This window comes from Myotis brandtii, unplaced genomic scaffold, assembly GCF_000412655.1.
Source record: "Myotis brandtii unplaced genomic scaffold, ASM41265v1 scaffold59, whole genome shotgun sequence".
In the NCBI taxonomy this organism is placed as follows: domain Eukaryota; kingdom Metazoa; phylum Chordata; class Mammalia; order Chiroptera; family Vespertilionidae; genus Myotis; species Myotis brandtii.
Window position 1 is genome coordinate 6,507,421 of NW_005370223.1, and position 18,806 is coordinate 6,526,226.

Here is an 18,806-nt window from a genome sequence, read left to right on the forward strand (position 1 = left end):
TCAGGGCCAGGAGCCGCCCTCCCACGGAGGCGCCGTCGCCCTCCGGGGCCAGGTCGGCCTACTTCCCTTTGGGGGGAACCCCGCTCCCCCGGCTGTCGGTGGGGGACCTGCAGGTCTCCCCTTTCTCAGACAGGAAGGGATCGGCTCCCCGGAACACTGCCCCGAGACGGGCCCTTGGAGCCTTGGGAGAAGGTGAAACCCCCTTCGGGCTTCCAAGGTTGTCCCGGGACCCAGTTCTCCCGTAGTGAGATGTCCAGCGGGGCCCTTGGATTAAAACTCCTTGGACTTCATTGTTGTTCTGTGCGTCCTTTGCAAGGGATCCCGACGCCCCGCGTTACTTTCTTCTCCATCTCACTCGCCCCCCGCGCACCCGTGTTCCCCGCAGCACAGACCGCGTGTGGTCGCGGTTCCCTGGAGAAGCGATTTCCTCCGCAGGTGCTCGTGCCCGTGTACATTCGTGGCCCTGTTTTGGGGACTTGCTTAATATGTGGTTCGTTTGATGTAAAGGATGGAATTTTCCGTGGTTTTCCCAGTGGTCGGTGCCTTCCTGCCCTCGGGGACAGCCTTAGCTCTGTCTGCACTTGGACGTCGGCATTTGAGTGTATGACAGATGTCCCTGATACTCCCTCTCGTTTTGTTTGTTTGTTTTGTTTTTGTAGTAATTGACTCGGAACTCATTTTCCGGAGAGGAGCTGCTTTCAACATGGTCAAATAATGAAGTGAGACATCTGAACGCTTCATCTTCGGACGGAAATCGGAGCATGAGAAGAGCGATGAGCCCGAGCCAGGTGGTGGAAGCAGGGATCTGAAGAGGATGGGAATGAGTACGATGCTGTGGCTCTGCGTTTTCTTGCCCCTCGTGAGAGGGCACAGCCTTTTCACCTGTGAGCCGGTGACGGTCCCCAGGTGCACGAAGATGGCCTACAACATGACGTTTTTCCCCAATCTGATGGGCCATTATGATCAGAGCACTGCTGCTGTGAAAATGGAGGTGGGTCGTTCTTTGTACCTTTATAGGAAAGTAGTTTATTGCTCTGTCCTGGAATAAACTATGACGGTGACTCTTTTTTTTTTTTTTTAAAGACAATAAGGGATTCTTTCAGTTGTATACAAGTCATAGTTGGAAGAAATCCTTTTGAAGATTAAATTACGCTACAAATGTATGTTTTGTGTACATTCGTGGCCCTGTTTTGGGGACTTGCTTAATATGGGGTTCGTTTGATGTAAAGTAGAGTTATGAATGATTTAGAAATGTCTTGCACCTGGCAAATATTTTGCTTTTCCGAATCAGTTATGGTAGTTCTGCTAATAATGTGAATTCTGAATTTTTCCTAATTCATTGAACATGCAATCTATATTGCCTGGACTACATATATTTTCTTTTTTTTTTTACTGTTATTTTTAATTTATTGATTTTAGAGAGAGAGAAAGGGGGAGAGAGAGAGATCGATGTATTGTTCTACTTACTTATGCATTCATTGGTTGATTCTTGTACGTGCCCTGACTGGTGATTGAACCCACACCCTTGGTGTATCAGGGCTTAGAGTACATATATTTTTATAAGTAGTTGTAATGTTCACGTGGCACCGTTTTCTGAAGCAGATCGATAATTGGAAGATTTTGGGGCTGTAGATAGTGTTTTGCTAAAAAAACAACAACAACGGGGCTTTTTTAAGGCACTGAAGTATTCTTTGTAAGATACTTTTTAAAAGAAACCACATGTCAGGGGCGGAGCAGAGTGATACTAAAGATCGCCTGAGGTGCCTCAGTTACCTGCGTTTGGCTTAGAGATATGCAGGTTGCTGCGGAGGTGTGGGAAGCAAGAGGTACCTATACAGACAGGGACCTACCCTCCCGTACAGATCTGTTAGGTTGATAAGTCTCATGAAGGAAAGACGACAAATGTTCCTGTAGTTTTCCTCCAGAAAAACTTTCCAAGGATGGTAAGCGCTTCTTTTCCCCTTACATTGTTGCTAAGGGATGAAACCCCTATAATTTTAAAGTAGACACTACTTTAAAAACTGACCAAACTTGATTTTACAGCTTCAAAAGTCTTCCATTGTTGAATAGTTGTTGGACTACCTCATTGTAGACTCAGGTCTGAAATAGGAGGGCTGTTAAATACCAGCGTCGATGTGCTTTACATGGGCATTACAGGTGGTACTATTGCAGTCTTTCAGTGGTCTTTCCACCAGTGCGAGATGTGATTTTAAACACTGAGCAAATGATGCAGTGAGACTTTCATTGATTACTCAGAACTATTTTGATGGTTTAATCTGATTAAAGTAAAGTGTGTAGTGGGGACACCTTCAAGGAATAGTTATGTCATTCATTCACAGTTTCTCTGATGAGAGTACATGTTTTGTAACTCATGTCTTATAAAGCTCTTAAAATTTTTAAAAACCTGGTTCTCTTTCTGTGTTGTAGCTACATACATTTTAAGTTTGAATGCTAACCATCAGCCTTATAAATATAGACCATTTAGAATTCCTAAGGGAGAGAAGCATCCTGCTACTAATAATAAATACCTGTAATTCTAAGATAATAAGAATTAGCTTCTGTTCTACACATCCTTTTAAAATCAATTATTTTTGCGGTAAAAAATAGAAAAGTGTTGTTTGTTTGTTTGTTTATTTCACTTACCTAGCTTCTTTTCCAGGTAATTTTGTGTCTGGACATTATCAAGAAGGCATGTTTTGTTCTTACTTCCTTTATTTGAGGATATCTTCATTATATAATCTTCCTTGTGCACTAAGCTTCCTTATAGTCTTTGCTATTAAATTCTATTACACAAATCATACTTCAGTAGGTTTAGGACATAAAAGAAGAAAACCATACAGCATTAACTTAAGCCGACAAAGAAGAAAGGGAAATGGGAAGGCAAACTGTCAACCTGAGTCTGACTTTAAATCCCTATGTATGATTTCTTCGGTCCATGGTACTGTACCTTTCTTATTGCTCATCCTTGTTTGTCCTCAGCCAGTGGCATTCTCTTTTAGTTCCTGTATTGAATTTCCAAAATTCTGTAATTTGAAAGTTGTAAGTTAACTGTAGATATCATGCAGAGCTTCTTAACCTCTTTTGTGTTGTTGATCTCCTCTCAGAATAAGAGAAGTTGTAAAATTTAAATAAAATGAGTAGGGTTACAAAGGGAAACAATTATATTGAAATATACTTCTGGTTATAGGCCAGGTTAAGAACGACTGAATCCTTCATTGTGTAGGTGAAGAAACTGAAGCCCAAAGAAGTTATAATGTTCAAGGTCTGAGCACTATATGACACTGTCTTCTCTGTCAACATGGACCATAATGGCATCTTTAACCTTTTTTTAACCCTTGGTCATAATAAAAAATAAAATATTTTCTAAGATTCAGAATATGATATGTTAATTATTCTTTGCTGCTGCTTTGCAAATTTCATTTAGATAAACATTAAACTGGGAAGCATTTTTTTTAAACCTTTGGCTCTACCTTCCCCCCCCCCCATCTGTGTGTTAAATACAAAGTCTTACTAGAATTTTTACCTGTAAACCAATTTTTAAAAATTGATTTTAGCCCTAACCAGTTTGGCTCAGTGGATGGAGCGTCGGCCTGCGGACTGAAGGGTCCTGGGTTCGATTCTGGTCAAGGGCATGTACCTTGGTTGCGGGCACATCCCCAGTGGAGTGTGTAGGAGGCAGCTGATCGATGTTTCTCTCTCATCGATGTTTCTAACTCTCTATACCTCTCCCTTCCTCTCTGTAAAAAATCAATAAAATATATTTTTTTAAAAATTGATTTTAGAGAGAGGAAGAGAGAGAGAGAGAGAGAGACACCAGTCAGTTGCCTCCTGCATGAGCCCCTATCGGGGATCTAACCCACAATCTGGGCGTATGGCCTGATTGGAAACTGAACCCACCACCTCTTGGTGTATGGGATGACACTCCAATCAACTGAGTCACACCGATCAGGGCTAGTTAGAATTTTTAGATCAAAAATAAAATCTTTAGCCTTCAGTCACTCCTCTCTGTGGTACTAAAGTGATTTTACTAAAATGTAAATTCACACAATCTACTTTGGGGTTAAATTCCTCACTATTTTCCTGAAGCTGGAGAAATAAAGACCTGACTCTAGTGTGGCTCTTCTTGTCTCTCATCTTATCCCTTCCATTGTATACTCTCTACTTCAGCCAAACTATCCTATTTGTAGAACTCAAATCCACATTATTCTGGTCCACTTCTGTACCTTTGTACATAGTATTGTATCCACTGCCTCTCTTACCTGCTCAGTTTCCTCAGATCTGAATTAAAACAATAGCTGTGCTTAGTGAAGCCTTCTTTCACCTTTCTCCCAAACTTATTTAATCAGCTCACTCTTCACACTCTAATCATGTTTAATACAGGTTGGGGAAGGTAAGGTTACAGTTGTTCACAGGGAAAATAATACAATAATTAATAAATAATAATACAAGAATAAACTCTGTTTTGCATATTCACAACTGTAAACCTAATTTTGCCCCACCCCATATATACGACTGTTCTCATACTTACCATGCTGTGTTGCAATTATTTAAATGGCTCTCTCACTAGATTGAAGCTTGTTGAGAGTAGAGATGTTATTTATTCATTTCTATCCCTAATGCCCAATACAGTGCCTCTGAGCATGGTAGATGCTCAATAAAGCCTGAATAAAGAAAAAGGTGGTGTTTCCTGTTCTAATAAATCAGCAAAGAGAATTTCCCCCCAAATCTTTACCTTCCACCTTTATCTTCTGCAATGTCTAAGTAAAACACATTCTAATATTTTTAAGTGGTTTGTGTATCATCCACTTTCAGCCTGAGCCTCGTTCTCATAAAATATATGAATTGACATCTTCTGTATTCTTTCCCATGTTAGCTTGACACATAGGTGTTAGAATTTATTTTAAAAATTTTATTTTTAACCATTTGCATTTATATGGAGTGAAGGAATTCATCTTTTGATTGGACCATTGTATTACAAACTATATGTGTCATGTTTTTTTCCCAAACATTGCATTTTAATACTTATTTGTAGTCCAGACAACTATTAAGTTATTAACTGCATTTATCTTGACTTTTAAAGTGTTTTATGGCTTTTCTAAAGAATAGATGGGTTTTACACCTCCAGCCCAACTGCCTTTGGTTCCTCCTGGTTCCTGCTGCATTTCCAGTGTTCACTAGGAATCAATATTAGGATGAGGAGCTGAAGAAATATCCGATGTTGGGCTCTCTTAGCTTTCAGGAATATCATATAATTCTAGAGATCTATCTCACTCTTTTATGCCTCAGTTTTCATTTTGTATGATGGCTATCCTGTTTTATAGCCCTTATAGTAGTTATAGTCACTGCAAGTCTGTGATTATATGAGATGGTTTAGAACAGTGGTTCTCAAAGTTTAGTTCATAGAGCAGCAACCTGTGAACTTGTTAGAAATGCAAGCTCATGGACCCCATCCAACCTACTGAATCATGATCTATGAAGATAGAGCCCAAGAAACTGGATTTTAACAAGCTGTGCAGGTGTTTCTTATGGATGTTAAATTTTGAGATCTACTAGTTTGGAGCAGGGAATGCAAACTTTCCGTAAAGACCCAAATAATAAAAAATATTTTGGCTTTGCAAGCCATACAGTTTCTGTCACAGCTATTCAACTCTGCAACTGTAGTAGAAAGCAGCCATAGACAATATGTAAACAAATGAGTGTAGATGTATTTCAGTAAAATTTTATTTACAAAAACAGAGTTTTTTTGGTCCACAGTCTATGGTTTGCTGAACCCTGTTTTAAAGTACTTAAAAGTACTAGAAAGTACCATAAGGATTAAAGTTCTATAAGGATTATACATGTATAGCATGTATAAATAAACATTATTATGCATTCTTGTTAATATGTTACCTGAGTTATGTGTTATTTACTTTACACATAAATTTTAAGTCAAATTTATCAGAAACGAAAGGCTCTCACTGGGATATCCTGTTTTTTTAGTTTTATTTCAGAGATTGCTTGAAATCGTTTTTTTCCCCTTGTTTTGTTTACTGAAGCTAAATTAATTTGTATTACAAAGAGTTAATTTATAATTCTGAATAGTAACTTGGCTTCTTAAAAAGGATGTTGTACAGTCTAATTCTCCCAGGTGGAAAAACAAATGGCTGCTGGTTTTCCATTGTGTTCCTCTTTGTTTCATATCTAGCGCATTGTTTCTGAAATTGTTAGGTTGATGTCCCTTGAGAGACTGATTTCATCCGAAGAGAGCCGAGGCTGAGCTAGGGAAAATGGAAACAGGAACATTTATTTTTCTTTTTGAATTGCCTTCATTGAGGTCTAGGCAAAAGCAAAGTCATGTATTATGTTTGGAACAGCATGTGGTCATTCCACTTTTGAAAAGTCTAAAGGGAAGTGAGCCAAAGGGGGTAAAAAAACAACCCCTTTCCTTGTCACCTGTTAATATGCACTACTAAAATGTTTCTATTCAGTCCTATATAATAAAAGGCCAGCGACCATAACGGCGTCACGACCAGAATGACCAATTGACCAGTCGCTATGAGGTGCATTGACCACCTCTCAGTCCCTCCCCCCAGCCCACAGGCTCCGATTGCCGGATGGCCAACAGGGAGCCGAGATGGGTGTCGGCGGCTGGGCAGGACTAGGGACTGGTGAGCGGTGGAAGGCAGACCTCTCGGTCCCTCCCCCCGGCCCTCAGGCTCCAATCTCCAGATGGCAAACAGGGAACCACGGGGAACTGGGATGGGTGTCGGTGGTGGGGCAGGCCTGGGGACTGGCGAACGGGCAGAAGATGGCCCTGATTGCAGGCTAGGCCTAGGGACCCTACCTGCGCATGATTTTGTGCACCGGGCCTCTAGTCTATGTAATAAAAGCCTAAGCAGCCGTAATGGCAGAACAACTGGTTGCTATGATATGCACTGACCCCCAGGGGGCAGACGCTCAACATCCCGGACTGCGAGAGGGCGCAGGCCGGGCTGAGGGACACCCCCCCTCCAGAGTGTGAATTTTGTGCACCGGGCCTCTAGTTAAAAATAAAGGGAGAAAAACTGTACACAAACTTACGAAAAAATCTATTTCCATTGGGCAGTGGTTTTTAAGCATTTTCATTTTTCTGCTTGTAGAAGAGTCTAGTGGACCCATTCCTTTCCTCCTTCTCTACTTTTATATCCCCATACACAGGCAAGAAAATGTTTAGTGTGACTAACCTATTTATTTTTCAGGGAAGGCTTTCTGAAAATGGCGGTAACTATTCTGAAAGTAAGCTATTGAGTTCTTTAAAAAATGAAATAGGTATTGAAAAGTCAGTTGTATGTGTGGTGGCTACTGTTGTGTTTTAAGTGTAGAAACCACAAGCATACTTTCCTCTGTTATATTGTGTTGCAGTAGTAGGGAAAGCACATTGACTATTTCTGAGTCTGCAGAATCAGGGTTGGTCTGTATGTAAACAGAGGATGGAATTTCTTCTGGGAGGCTGATAGGCACCAGGTTCCTACAGAGCCATCCCTTGATATTCTGGGTCTAGGACATTGTTCGTTACACCCTCAGGAGAACCTGGCCACAAAGGGACGTGGTTCTTTCAGGCCATGGGGCGGCTGTTGTGTTGTGACTCTTTCCTTTTCTTGAGGTTGTGGCATGTAGATAATGAAGCCTTCTTACTCTTGTTTGTATATTTTTCATGTATTCATTCATTACTGTTTACTGATTGTGTACCTGACTGTGTAGCTTCCCCAGGATTAGTTTTGCTAGATACAAGTTTTAAATGAAAAAAATGGACACTTCAGTGGACAGATTTTTTTTTTTTGGTAGTGCCAACCAGTTCCTGTGTATATTTGTCTAATTTCCAAAGAAAATTACAGCTCTCTTGGGTAAATAATTAAAAATTTGTAATGCTCTCTGCTAAGAAATATTTTAAAAATAGGAACTTTCCAATATGGAAATAATGCAAATTTTTGTTTCTTATTCTCTTGTATTGCAGGCTCCGCTTTGCATTCGTTAAAGAAGCTGACTTGCCTGAGATTGGTCACATTCATGAAAATAAGTGGCAGAGTCTTTACCACTTTATTATACAGTAGCTCATTGATGTTCTCAAACGATTTACTATCCTTGTAACCACTTCAACAGTATTTGTTCTGTGAGGTGTAAACCTTTAAGGACCCCTTTAGATCCTTAATGAGTCTGTTGTCTAGCTAAGACAAATCAATTATTTTTTCCCCAGTCACTTTCTCTCTTTTAATTTCCATCACTAGAAATTATCTTTCTTTTTGGTGTCATTTTAAAGTAAGAAATAAGCTTTTAATATTTCTTGAGAGTTACTGTGTATGTCACCATGAGTAGAAAGCATAAATCCTGAAGTGAGAATCAGATGCGTGTAGTCAGTTGGCCTTGATCACTGGTAAAGTGGCTGCTTCCATGTACCAGTGCGGTTCTCATTCATGCTTCAGAAAAGTGAGGAATGTTTATATATCTTGTGACTTTAGCACTAACGGAGGCAAGGCACAGCCAAGACACCGCTGCAGAACCACTCTGTTTAGGCTTAGCTTTATATATTTTTAAAACATCAAAATATCTTTCTTCTTTTGATCTCTCGATTAGAATTCTAACCCAGATTTTCTTTCAGGATCTTACATTGCCACAAACCCCAGGCCCGTATTATGGTTCCTTCCGTTATCATGTTATCACAGTACGGGGGAACTAGTTGGTGTGTTTTAAGGAAAAGGTGGTAGCATGGCAGAGGTGGTCATTCTAAGAGTATGAGGAATGTGCTCGCACTGCTTTAATTCCGAGCAGGCCACTTGAAGAAGGAATGCTATCTGAGTGCACCTGATGTCATGAGTAGGTGAGTTAGGTAACACGCCACTCATGAAAGGTAGTTTGGGTTAATTGGTCTAAGTGTCCCATAGTTGTATCCAGTCTGTACCAGGAAGTATTAGCAAAACCAAGGTGGAAGGTCCCTTTTATTTATATGTGTTAATCTCCTCATTAGCACATGTCTACAGCCTCATCAGCTCTATGTCCTAAATACAGTGGAATCTCAGTTCTTCAACTTAATTTGTTCCGAAAGGCTGTTCAAGAAGTGATATGTTAAAAAACTGAATCATTTTTCCCCATTAGAAATAATATTGAATTAATCTGCTCCAGACCCCCAAATGATTCCCTGCTTTAACCTTTCTCAATTGCTTATGATTATTGTTTTACACCCTTAGCAACATCAACACTCTTGATGACCTCTTTATGTTTTAAAATTGTACTGATTGTCAATTTTGCTGTACTTGGTAGCCAGATCAGACACATGAACAGCTCTGTCATACTTTGCAATTATTTCCTTTTTAAGTTTTATCGTTGTCCTCACTTTTCTTTTAACTTTGCTGCTATCACTAACCTTTGTAGGACCCACAGGGACTTACTGTGCGTATTTAGTAATAATAAGCAGCAAAGCCCGAACCGGTTTGGTTCAGTGGCTAGAGCATCGGCCTGCGGACTGAGGGGTTCCGGGTTCGATTCTGGTCAAGGGCAGGTACCTTGGTTGCGAGCACATCCCCAGTGGGGGGCGTGCAGGAGGCAGCTGATCAGTGTTTCTCTCTCATCGATGTTTCTATCTCTCTATCCCTCTCCCTTCCTCTCTGTAAAAAATCAATAAAATGTATTTTAAAAAAATAATAAGCAGCAAAAAAACAACGTGAGGTTTAGCGGTAAACTGATTCATACTCACCTGAGAGATGCGGGACTGATCATATAAGTACCAGCATGAGAGGCTTGTCGGGTGGAGAACTGAAGTGTTGTTTGTCAGCCGAGACATTTTTTCAGTGAACAACTTGGTTGAGAACCGAATTATTCAAGATGGGAGATGGTTAAGAATTGAGGTTTGACTGTATAATGGGCCAATATAGTGTCCCAATATAGTGTCCTTTCAAACAGTGATATGGTTAGAGCCTCTGACAATGAAACTGAGGCACAGAGCAGGAGAGCTGATGTTCCTCTAAGGCAGTGGTTCTCAACCTTCCTAATGCCGCGACCCTTTAATACAGTTCCTCATGTTGTGGTGACCCCCAACCATAAAATTATTTTCGTTGCTACTTCATCACTGTGATTTTGCTACTGTTATGAATCGTAATGTGAATATCTGATATGCAGGATGTCTTTTCATTGTTACAGATTGAACATAATTAAAGCACAGTGGTGATTACTCAAAACAATATGTAATTACATATGTGTTTTCCGATGGTCTTAGGCGACCCCTGTGAAAGGGTTGTTCGACCCCCAAAGGGGTCGCGACCCACAGGTTGAGAACCGCTGCTCTAAGGCATTGCTTCTCAAGCTTTGATGTGCATCAGAATCATCTGAAGGATTTGTTAAAACAGATCCCTGACCCCACCCCCAGAATTCCTGCATCTGGGTGGGATGGAGCATTTGCATTTCTAACAAGTTCTCCGGGTATGCTGGGTATGCTGCTGTTGCTGCTGCTGCTGCTGCTGGTTCACTGTTTGAGCCTCTGCCCTGAGGCCACTTGGCAAATTGTGCTGCTGTCCCTCCTGGATGAAAGCAAATTGCTTTTGGAGAAAATAGCATTGGTCAGTTTAGAGCTGCATATGAGGTGCCAGGATTGTACTGATTTGCTCCAGTAAAGAGACCAATCTGGAAAAGCACTTTACCCATTTGATTAAGGTGGCTTACGACCATCTATTAATAACGTATCCAATTGTACTAGAGAATTTAAATGGGCAGGTGCTAAGAATTACTGCCCCTGAATATGTTTTTGATAGTGTCACCAATCCGCGAAAGTCCCCTGGTCTGCAGTATTGCTCTTAATTTTCTGTCATGTTAGCAGGACTCCTCTAATGGTTTTCACTTGGCCCCTTCTACCATGATAATATTTATCCAGATAGCAATTGTGCTGTTGCTAAACACAGTATTTGAAGTATACATCCATGGACTTAGGAAATTACAGTGGGTTGGTTTTGGGGTCCCAACGAGCCCCTGTCAAAAGCCTATTTATCATCTAACGTCCAAAAAACTCTGTTTCTGAAGCTGGCACATTGGATCTAGAATTAACATACCCGTAGCCGTGTAACTTAGCCCCCTCTAAAATTGTGGTCTTTCCTCCTGAACCCATCACGTTCAGAAGCAACACAAATGAATAATAGTGTCTTGTAAGGAATATATAATTCCTTTTTCCAGATTCCATCTTGATTTGACCCTTCCAGGACAATCTGGGGTAGAACTGTACTGTACTTACAAGTTGAGACATTGAAGCGTGGTGGAGATGGGGTAGGAGGCTGTTTATGTCCTTCTTGCAAAGTCCATCTTTCAGATGCCTCAGCAGACGTGGGATTAGGGTCTGCTGTGATGGCTTTGGGTTCAGAGCACCGCGAGTATTCTGAACCTTGTCATGTATCCCCGCTTCAGGTCTCAGGGCCCCACTGTTTCCTTATCACAGTACCACTAGGTTTATGTGAAAAGGAAATACATTTAACTGATACAATTTGGCAACCTGCAGGATCAAACTCCATTTGGTTTTCAACTTCTTAAGCATTAAGTCCTTTTAATCCTTGTGTTTCACTCCACACCTCCAGCCAAGACTTCAGATTGTCGGTTTGTCACTCTCTTCCTCAGCCAAGCAGTGCCACTAGCGCACTCAGGCCGTAGTCCTTGAAAGTTCATGCTCTTCACTCAGCCTTGCCTTCCCTGGGCACAGCATTCTTAGATGTTGTTGGGATCTGTAGGATTACAAGGCTAACTCAATCAGGTTTTTCTAGTATATACCATGGGCTGTCAGATTTCCATCTCTAAATACTGACAGAATATTCACTGCTTTTAGTCTCAGTTTAAGTCTAGAAAACCAGTTCCATTCCTCTTACTGAGATCACATATATAATTGCTGTACCAGTCTGTCTTGGTTGCAAACAATAGAAACCAACTTTGACTAACGTAAGCAGAAAATGAACTAATATTGGATAGCTTGTCAAATCAATGGGGAGGCTGAAGAACCAGGTTCAGAATATAGGGAGGAGCGAAGGGAACCAGGACACAGCTAGGATCATGTCCCAGGACCAGTCCCAATGTCAATGCCATTGTCCCTCGACACTTATTTTGACATTGTGGGCATTATTGCCTCCCCCCTGCAGTTGCCTCAAATAATCTGTTCTTTTGTACAACCCTCTCCCAAAATATCACAATACCTGGAGCATCCAAATGGCCAAGCTGGTTCTGTTGTCAGATTGCTCCCTGCATCATCTCTCCTTAAGCCTCTGTAGCATCCCACCTACTTTGGAATTCCCCAAAACAGGACTGCTGGGCAGGCAGAAGTGATAGATATTCCCTCTAGGGCTCAGTACAAGACAGAGTTACCTACCAAGGAGAACATTTCTTTGTAGTACCTACAATTGTTTTGAAATTTAAGTCCAGCCCTGTTGCTCAATGCTTGGTTACCCTCTTCATACACTTTTTGAGACACATAAGTGTCCTTAGAGATCATCTAGTGGTTCATCGCTCTCATATCACTAATGGATGCTCAGAGACTCAAAGACAGAAAATTATCTTCCAAAGGTGGCACTGGAAATTAATGGCAGAGCTGTAACCAGAATGACAGTGCTGGCATCATTTCCAGTCCAGGGTTACATAAAATGCTCCACTTATTTTGGTTCTCATTGTCTATCATAGTTTGGCTCTGGCTCTTTTTCAGGTGGAGGTATTAGTGGTCTTCTTAATTGCCCTCTTCTTCTTTGTCCCTGCTGGTACTAAGAGTTAACTACCACAGATTTCTTCCAGGGACTCACCATTCCCTTAAAGGAGCCTATAATTTATTTCTCTGAGCATTAAAACTATAATCAACAGGACTATTTTAGTTATTATTGAATGGTAGAATCTCAAAAGCATTGTTGATAATTGTCCATCTCTTTCCTCCACTTTATCTTCTAATCCTTCCATAGAGTTCTTTATTTCAGCCATCTTTTTTTTTTTTTAATATATTTTATTGATTTTTTACAGAGAAGAAGGGAGAGGGATAGAGAGCCAGAAACATCGATGAGAGAGATCGATCAGCTGACTCCTGCACGCCCCCAGTGGGGATGTGCCCGCAACCAAGGTACATGCCCTTGACCGGAATCGAACCTGGGACCCCTGAGTCCGCAGGCCGACGCTCTATCCACTGAGCCAAACCGGTTCGGCTCAGCCATCTTATTATTTTAATTTTCCATAGCATCCTATTCTTTTTAATGAATGCAATAGCTTCTCATTTAACATTAACATTTTTGTTTATTTTGTGGTTTATTTTGTTTTGTTTTCTTCTGTCCCCCGCATAATCTGTTCCCTCCAAATTTCCCTTTATCTGCCTGCTTGTTTTGGTCTCTGTCTCTCATAAGGTTTTACTCAAATGCCTGAGATTCTTGGCTGCCCATTTAAATTTGTGTGCATTGAAATCTCCATGTGCAATAATGGGGCTTGTTGCTGGTGGGCTTCAATAGTAAGGTGAGGTCAAGCTTTTTCATGGTCACTATCTAGAGGTTTTTCCCTCTTGTCCAAGACTGTTGAGTTTTTTTCAAAGATCAGGGATGGTGGTATTTGCCTGTCTGCCAATCTTTTGGAAACAGGAAAGGAAAAGGATGAGGGCCTCATGTTTCCCTAGTCTTTTAGTCAGTTCAACCTCTTTTCACCTGTGCTGTATCTCTGCCCAGATCTGTGCCAGGTAGCTCAAGTGTAAGAACATCTGTAGCTCCATTTCTCCTGGAAATAACCCTGATAGATTTTAGTGGGCATCTGACTGTTGGGGTGGGTGTGGGGGGATAACAGAGAGAGGAACTGATTTGTAAACAGCCCTCAGTTTTTACCTTTGATGCTACTTGGTGCCTGGAAGAACTGAGACCCTCTGTTTCTTAAGGGCAAAATCAGTTCATTCTCATGTGAGTCCCTCCACTCGTACTTTGTAATCCACCCCCATGTCTGATTAAGTCACCTCACACTCTTCTAATAGCTTTCTGTCACTCAAAGTTTTGGGACTTTCTTTTTAGATGTTTCTTTTCTTTGGAAAACGCAAATACATTAATGTAGCATCTCCTGTTCACTTAATGGATTAGTATCTTTATTTTCTTTATTGTCATTTTACTGAGGGAACAAGGGAAGAAAGATAAACACATGTGGTCAGTATACCATGTTTATCCAGGACCCATCCCTATGCTCTAAAGCGTAATCATCACAATAACTAACATTTGTTGAATGCTTATGTTTATTAATGTAGTAGTCACAACAATCTTATGAGACAGTTACTATTATTATTGCCATTTTACAAATGAAGAAACTAAAACACAGAAGTTAAGTAACTTGCCCAAGATACACAGCCAGTAAGTGGGGACCTAGGATTCACACTCAGCTGTGAGACCCCAGAGTTACTTCCTGCTTAAAATTCTCCAATAATATTTCATTCCTTTATTTTAAAATCCAAACAACTTAGCATGCCATTCGTGCTCCCTGTGATAGGTCCAGCATACTTCTCCAGTCTCATCTCTCTCTTCAGTCTGCCCTTGATTCCACCTCTTTGACCTTCTTCTGTTACTGTCACCCTGAACTTCTTGCCCTGAGTGCACCATGTTCTCGTGATCCTCACATCTTTTTCATGCTGTTCCCTCTGTCCCCAAATTGCTTTATTCTCCAGAATACTCAGTCAGTGTTAGGGTATTTCCGCATATACTTATAAATTGAATGTTTGTATAATTTATTTCACCTAACAATTCATGCTTTTGATTTGCTTTGATTTAGCACATCTTCTTAAAAATGTATTAATTGAATAAAATATATTACAATGTGTCTGAAGGTTCCTAAGTCTAACAGACTAAACAAAATGATCTCAAAACTTGATTGTATTGAGAGTGATATTTAAACATTCTTTGGGAGTATAAGTGAAAATGTATATACTTTAAACAGTAAATGAACTAATTTCTCCATTTGTTATTAAAAATTTTTCTAACCTTATCTTGTTTTTCTTAATAGCACTTTCTTCCTCTTGCAAATCTGAATTGTTCACCAAATGTTGAAACTTTCCTTTGCAAAGCTTTTGTACCAACCTGCACAGACCAAATTCATGTGGATCCACCTTGTCGTAAATTTTGTGAAAAAGTATATTCTGATTGCAAAAACTTAATTGACACTTTTGGGATCCAGTGGCCTGAGGAACTTAAATGTGACAGGTAAATTATGTTTTCAACCGAAAACAACTAATGATAATGATATTTTAATATTGGTGTTAGCTTTCCAGAATGTTAGTGACAGGCTTTCGTTATTTGATTCAACAAATATTTATTACACCTTAACATATACCAGGCACTGTGGTGATAAGTGTCATGGACACAATGGTGAGAAAAAAACAGACTTGGTTCTTATTCTCAGGGAACTTACCATGGGGTGGAAGGAATGGAGAGTAATCAAATAATTATACAAGAAATGCAAATTTATAACTGTGCTTAGATATAACAAAAGTGAGGTACATAGTTCTTTGAGAACATGTAATAGTGCCTTTGACCTTACCGGGGGGAAATGAACCTCATTATCAAGTCACTGACCTTTTCGCACATTAGTCTTTATTAATTATTTTTGTTCCCTTTTCTCTGGACAATGGTAGCTTGTAATTTGAAATATTGTACTGATACAATGAGAACTCATATAATAAGTCTGGGAAGAAAGCTTTCAGTTTATCTGTGAACTGAAGAAACTTTTGGAACTCATACATTTCTGCTAAATTCATAATTATTTTCAAGAACAATTGAGTAATACGGTTGCCCTTGAACAACTCAGGGGTTAGGGTTGCTGTCCTCCCATGCAGTCGAAAATCCGTGTATAACTTTTGACTCCCCCAAAACTTAACTACTAATAGCCTACTGTTGACCAGAAGTCTTACCAATAACATAAACAGTTAACAGGTGTTTTGTATGTTATATGTATTATATACTGTATTCTTACAATAAAGTAAGCTAGACAAAAGGTGTTAAGAAAATCATAAGGAAGAGAAAATACACTTAAACTATTTATTGAAAAAAAACCCTGCATATGAGTTGACCCATGCAGTTCAAACCCATATTGTTAAGGGTCAACTGTATATAATAAAGTTGAAGATGCTCATCTAGGAAATCTTTCACAGAGACTTTTACACCAACAAGGAATCATGTACGAAAATACTGATTGTGACACACAAATACTTCCGTGTGTCACTCAGGTATGCCTGTACAAGGGAGGCAAACTGCCAAACCAAAAAAAATGGCAACGTGAGTTAAGCTGGTCCTCAGCCTGCCTCTTGGGGATCCTCTCGCCCTCCTTTAATAACTTAAAGGTCACTTGAACTTTAATACCAGTCCAGGAAAGGACCTTATTTCAGCCATCACCTTACTTAGGTAGTTTATCTACTTTGCTTGTGGGCATTAGATAATAAAAATTTATTTTTCCAAGACTTATATTTTATATGCTTATAAACAGACAAGCCTGTACTTTTTATTTTTTTCTGGAGAGTACCAAGCAAGATAATTTTTTTCTTAAATATTTAGTCTTGAGAGCAGACATTATTTTTAAATTATTAATTGATTGTTTTCCAAGTAAGGGAATTTGTATGTTCATTTGCCTTGTACTTAGTATATGTTAGTTTGTTAGGGCCTCATTAACAACCACAAATTTTTAGTCAATTTCAAAACTTTCTGCCCAACTAACCTGTAATCCTATAGGTTTGTGTGTCTTCCCATCAATTATGAATGGATAAGAAACTATTTTATAATTGGAAAGCATAGCATTAAAATAGTGGCTCAATAAAAATTTTGACTATATATTTAATTTTTATAATTTTTACAGATTACAGTATTGTGATGAGACTTTTCCTGTAACACTTGATCCACACACAGAGATTCTTGGTCGTCAGAAGAAAACAGAACAAGTCCAAAGAGACATTGGAATATGGTGTCCAAGGCATCTTAAGACTTCTGGGGGACAAGGCTATAAATTCCTGGGAATTGACCAGTGTGCACCTCCGTGCCCCAACATGTATTTTAAAAGCGAAGAGCTAGAGTTTGCAAAAAGCTTTATCGGAATAGTTTCAATATTTTGTCTGTGTGCAACTCTGTTCACATTCCTTACTTTTTTAATTGATGTTAAAAGATTCAGATACCCAGAGAGACCAATTATATATTACTCTGTCTGTTACAGCATTGTGTCTCTTATGTATTTTATTGGATTCTTGCTAGGCAATAGCACAGCCTGCAATAAAGCAGATGAGAAGCTAGAAGTTGGTGAGACGGTAGTTCTAGGCTCTCAAAATAAGGCTTGCACCATTGTGTTTATGTTTTTGTATTTTTTCACAATGGCCGGCACTGTGTGGTGGGTGATTCTTACCATTACTTGGTTCTTAGCTGCAGGAAGAAAATGGAGTTGTGAAGCCATTGAACAAAAAGCAGTGTGGTTTCATGCTGTTGCTTGGGGAACACCAGGTTTTCTGACTGTTATGCTTCTTGCAATGAATAAGGTTGAGGGAGACAACATTAGTGGAGTTTGCTTTGTTGGCCTGTATGACCTGGATGCTTCTCGCTACTTTGTACTCTTGCCACTGTGCCTTTGTGTGTTTGTCGGGCTGTCTCTGCTCTTAGCTGGGATCATTTCCTTAAATCACGTTCGACAAGTGATACAACATGATGGCCGTAACCAAGAAAAACTAAAGAAATTTATGATTCGAATTGGAGTCTTCAGTGGCCTGTATCTCGTGCCATTGGTGACACTTCTTGGATGTTACGTCTATGAGCAAGTGAACAGGATTACCTGGGAGATAACTTGGGTCTCTGACCATTGTCGTCAGTACCATATCCCATGTCCTTATCAGGTAAAAGCTATCATTTGTATTGTTTCATGATTTAATTTTAGCATAGAAATGTTTCCTGGAAATATACTTGAATTAATTATGAGCGTAAATTAAAATTTCAGGTGAGAAATCCAGTAGACATAGGATTGATTTCCTCTACATCAGTTGAAACTGGGATAAGTGTCTTAAGGTTTTTCAGTTTGTTATGATAATAAAGTGTCTCCTTTCGCTGTTCTTTTAGAAATTACATAGGGTTGTAAAGGCAGATTAATAGAAATGAAGAAAAGACTCAGAACAACAGGTCTTGGGAAAAAAAGAGAAGTAACTTCTGAATTGAGAGTTGTTTTAAATTCTTTAGTTAATAGGGGAAATTTTTATTTGGGTATATTTAATTTGATTGGGTTATCTTATAATTTTTTGCAGACTATTTGCTTATGGAAACAAAACTTGATTTTTGCCTAAACCATACTGTCATTTCTTAACTGGCAGTACAGTTGAAATGAAATGTGTTTCACATGCTCCTGATGTTTATTAGTATAAAGGTAGAGTTAAGATTAAAGAAGTAAATTTCTGAAAATAGGAAAAAATTTAAATCATTTTAGTTGAGGTTTTTAATGAAAAAATTTTGTTTTAAATAGATTTTATACATTTTCTTGAATATTTGTACCTGGTAATATATGTTATATTGATTATGAGTACTATCATCATAGTGTATCAAATCAAGCAATGTGTGGGCTGATTATCTAATCTAATAAAAGAGAAACATGCAAATTGACAGTAACTTCGCTATGCCCCAAGCCATGCCCACCAGCCAATCAGAGAGACTATATGCAAATTAACCCAACCAAGATGGCAGCTGGCAGCCACGGAGCTGGAGCAAGCAGGAGGCTTGCTTGCTCCGGCAATGGAGGAAGCCAAGCTTCCCGCCTGTCCTGGCCGGCTGTGGCCTCCACTAAAGGCAACAACGTTTCAATTATAGAAGATAAATAAA

At 39.6% G+C, this 18,806-nt stretch overlaps 1 protein-coding gene across 5 annotated transcripts in view; it reads left to right on the forward strand.

The window, feature by feature from the left end:
• Positions 1-31: 31 nt before the first annotated feature.
• FZD6 (frizzled class receptor 6) overlaps positions 32-18,806 on the forward strand; it is a 43,823-nt gene continuing 25,048 nt past the window's right edge. For 4 of the 5 annotated variants that reach the window (XR_001364614.1, XM_014550267.1, XM_005879291.2 and 1 more), the window contains exons 1-4: positions 59-192; positions 660-991; positions 14,977-15,173; positions 16,819-17,836. Coding sequence is in view for 4 of the 5 variants with exons in the window: in XM_014550267.1 (XP_014405753.1) it covers positions 815-991; positions 14,977-15,173; positions 16,819-17,836 (1,392 nt within the window). In the remaining variant the exon portion in view is untranslated. The other variant, XM_005879292.2, reaches the window with a different exon arrangement.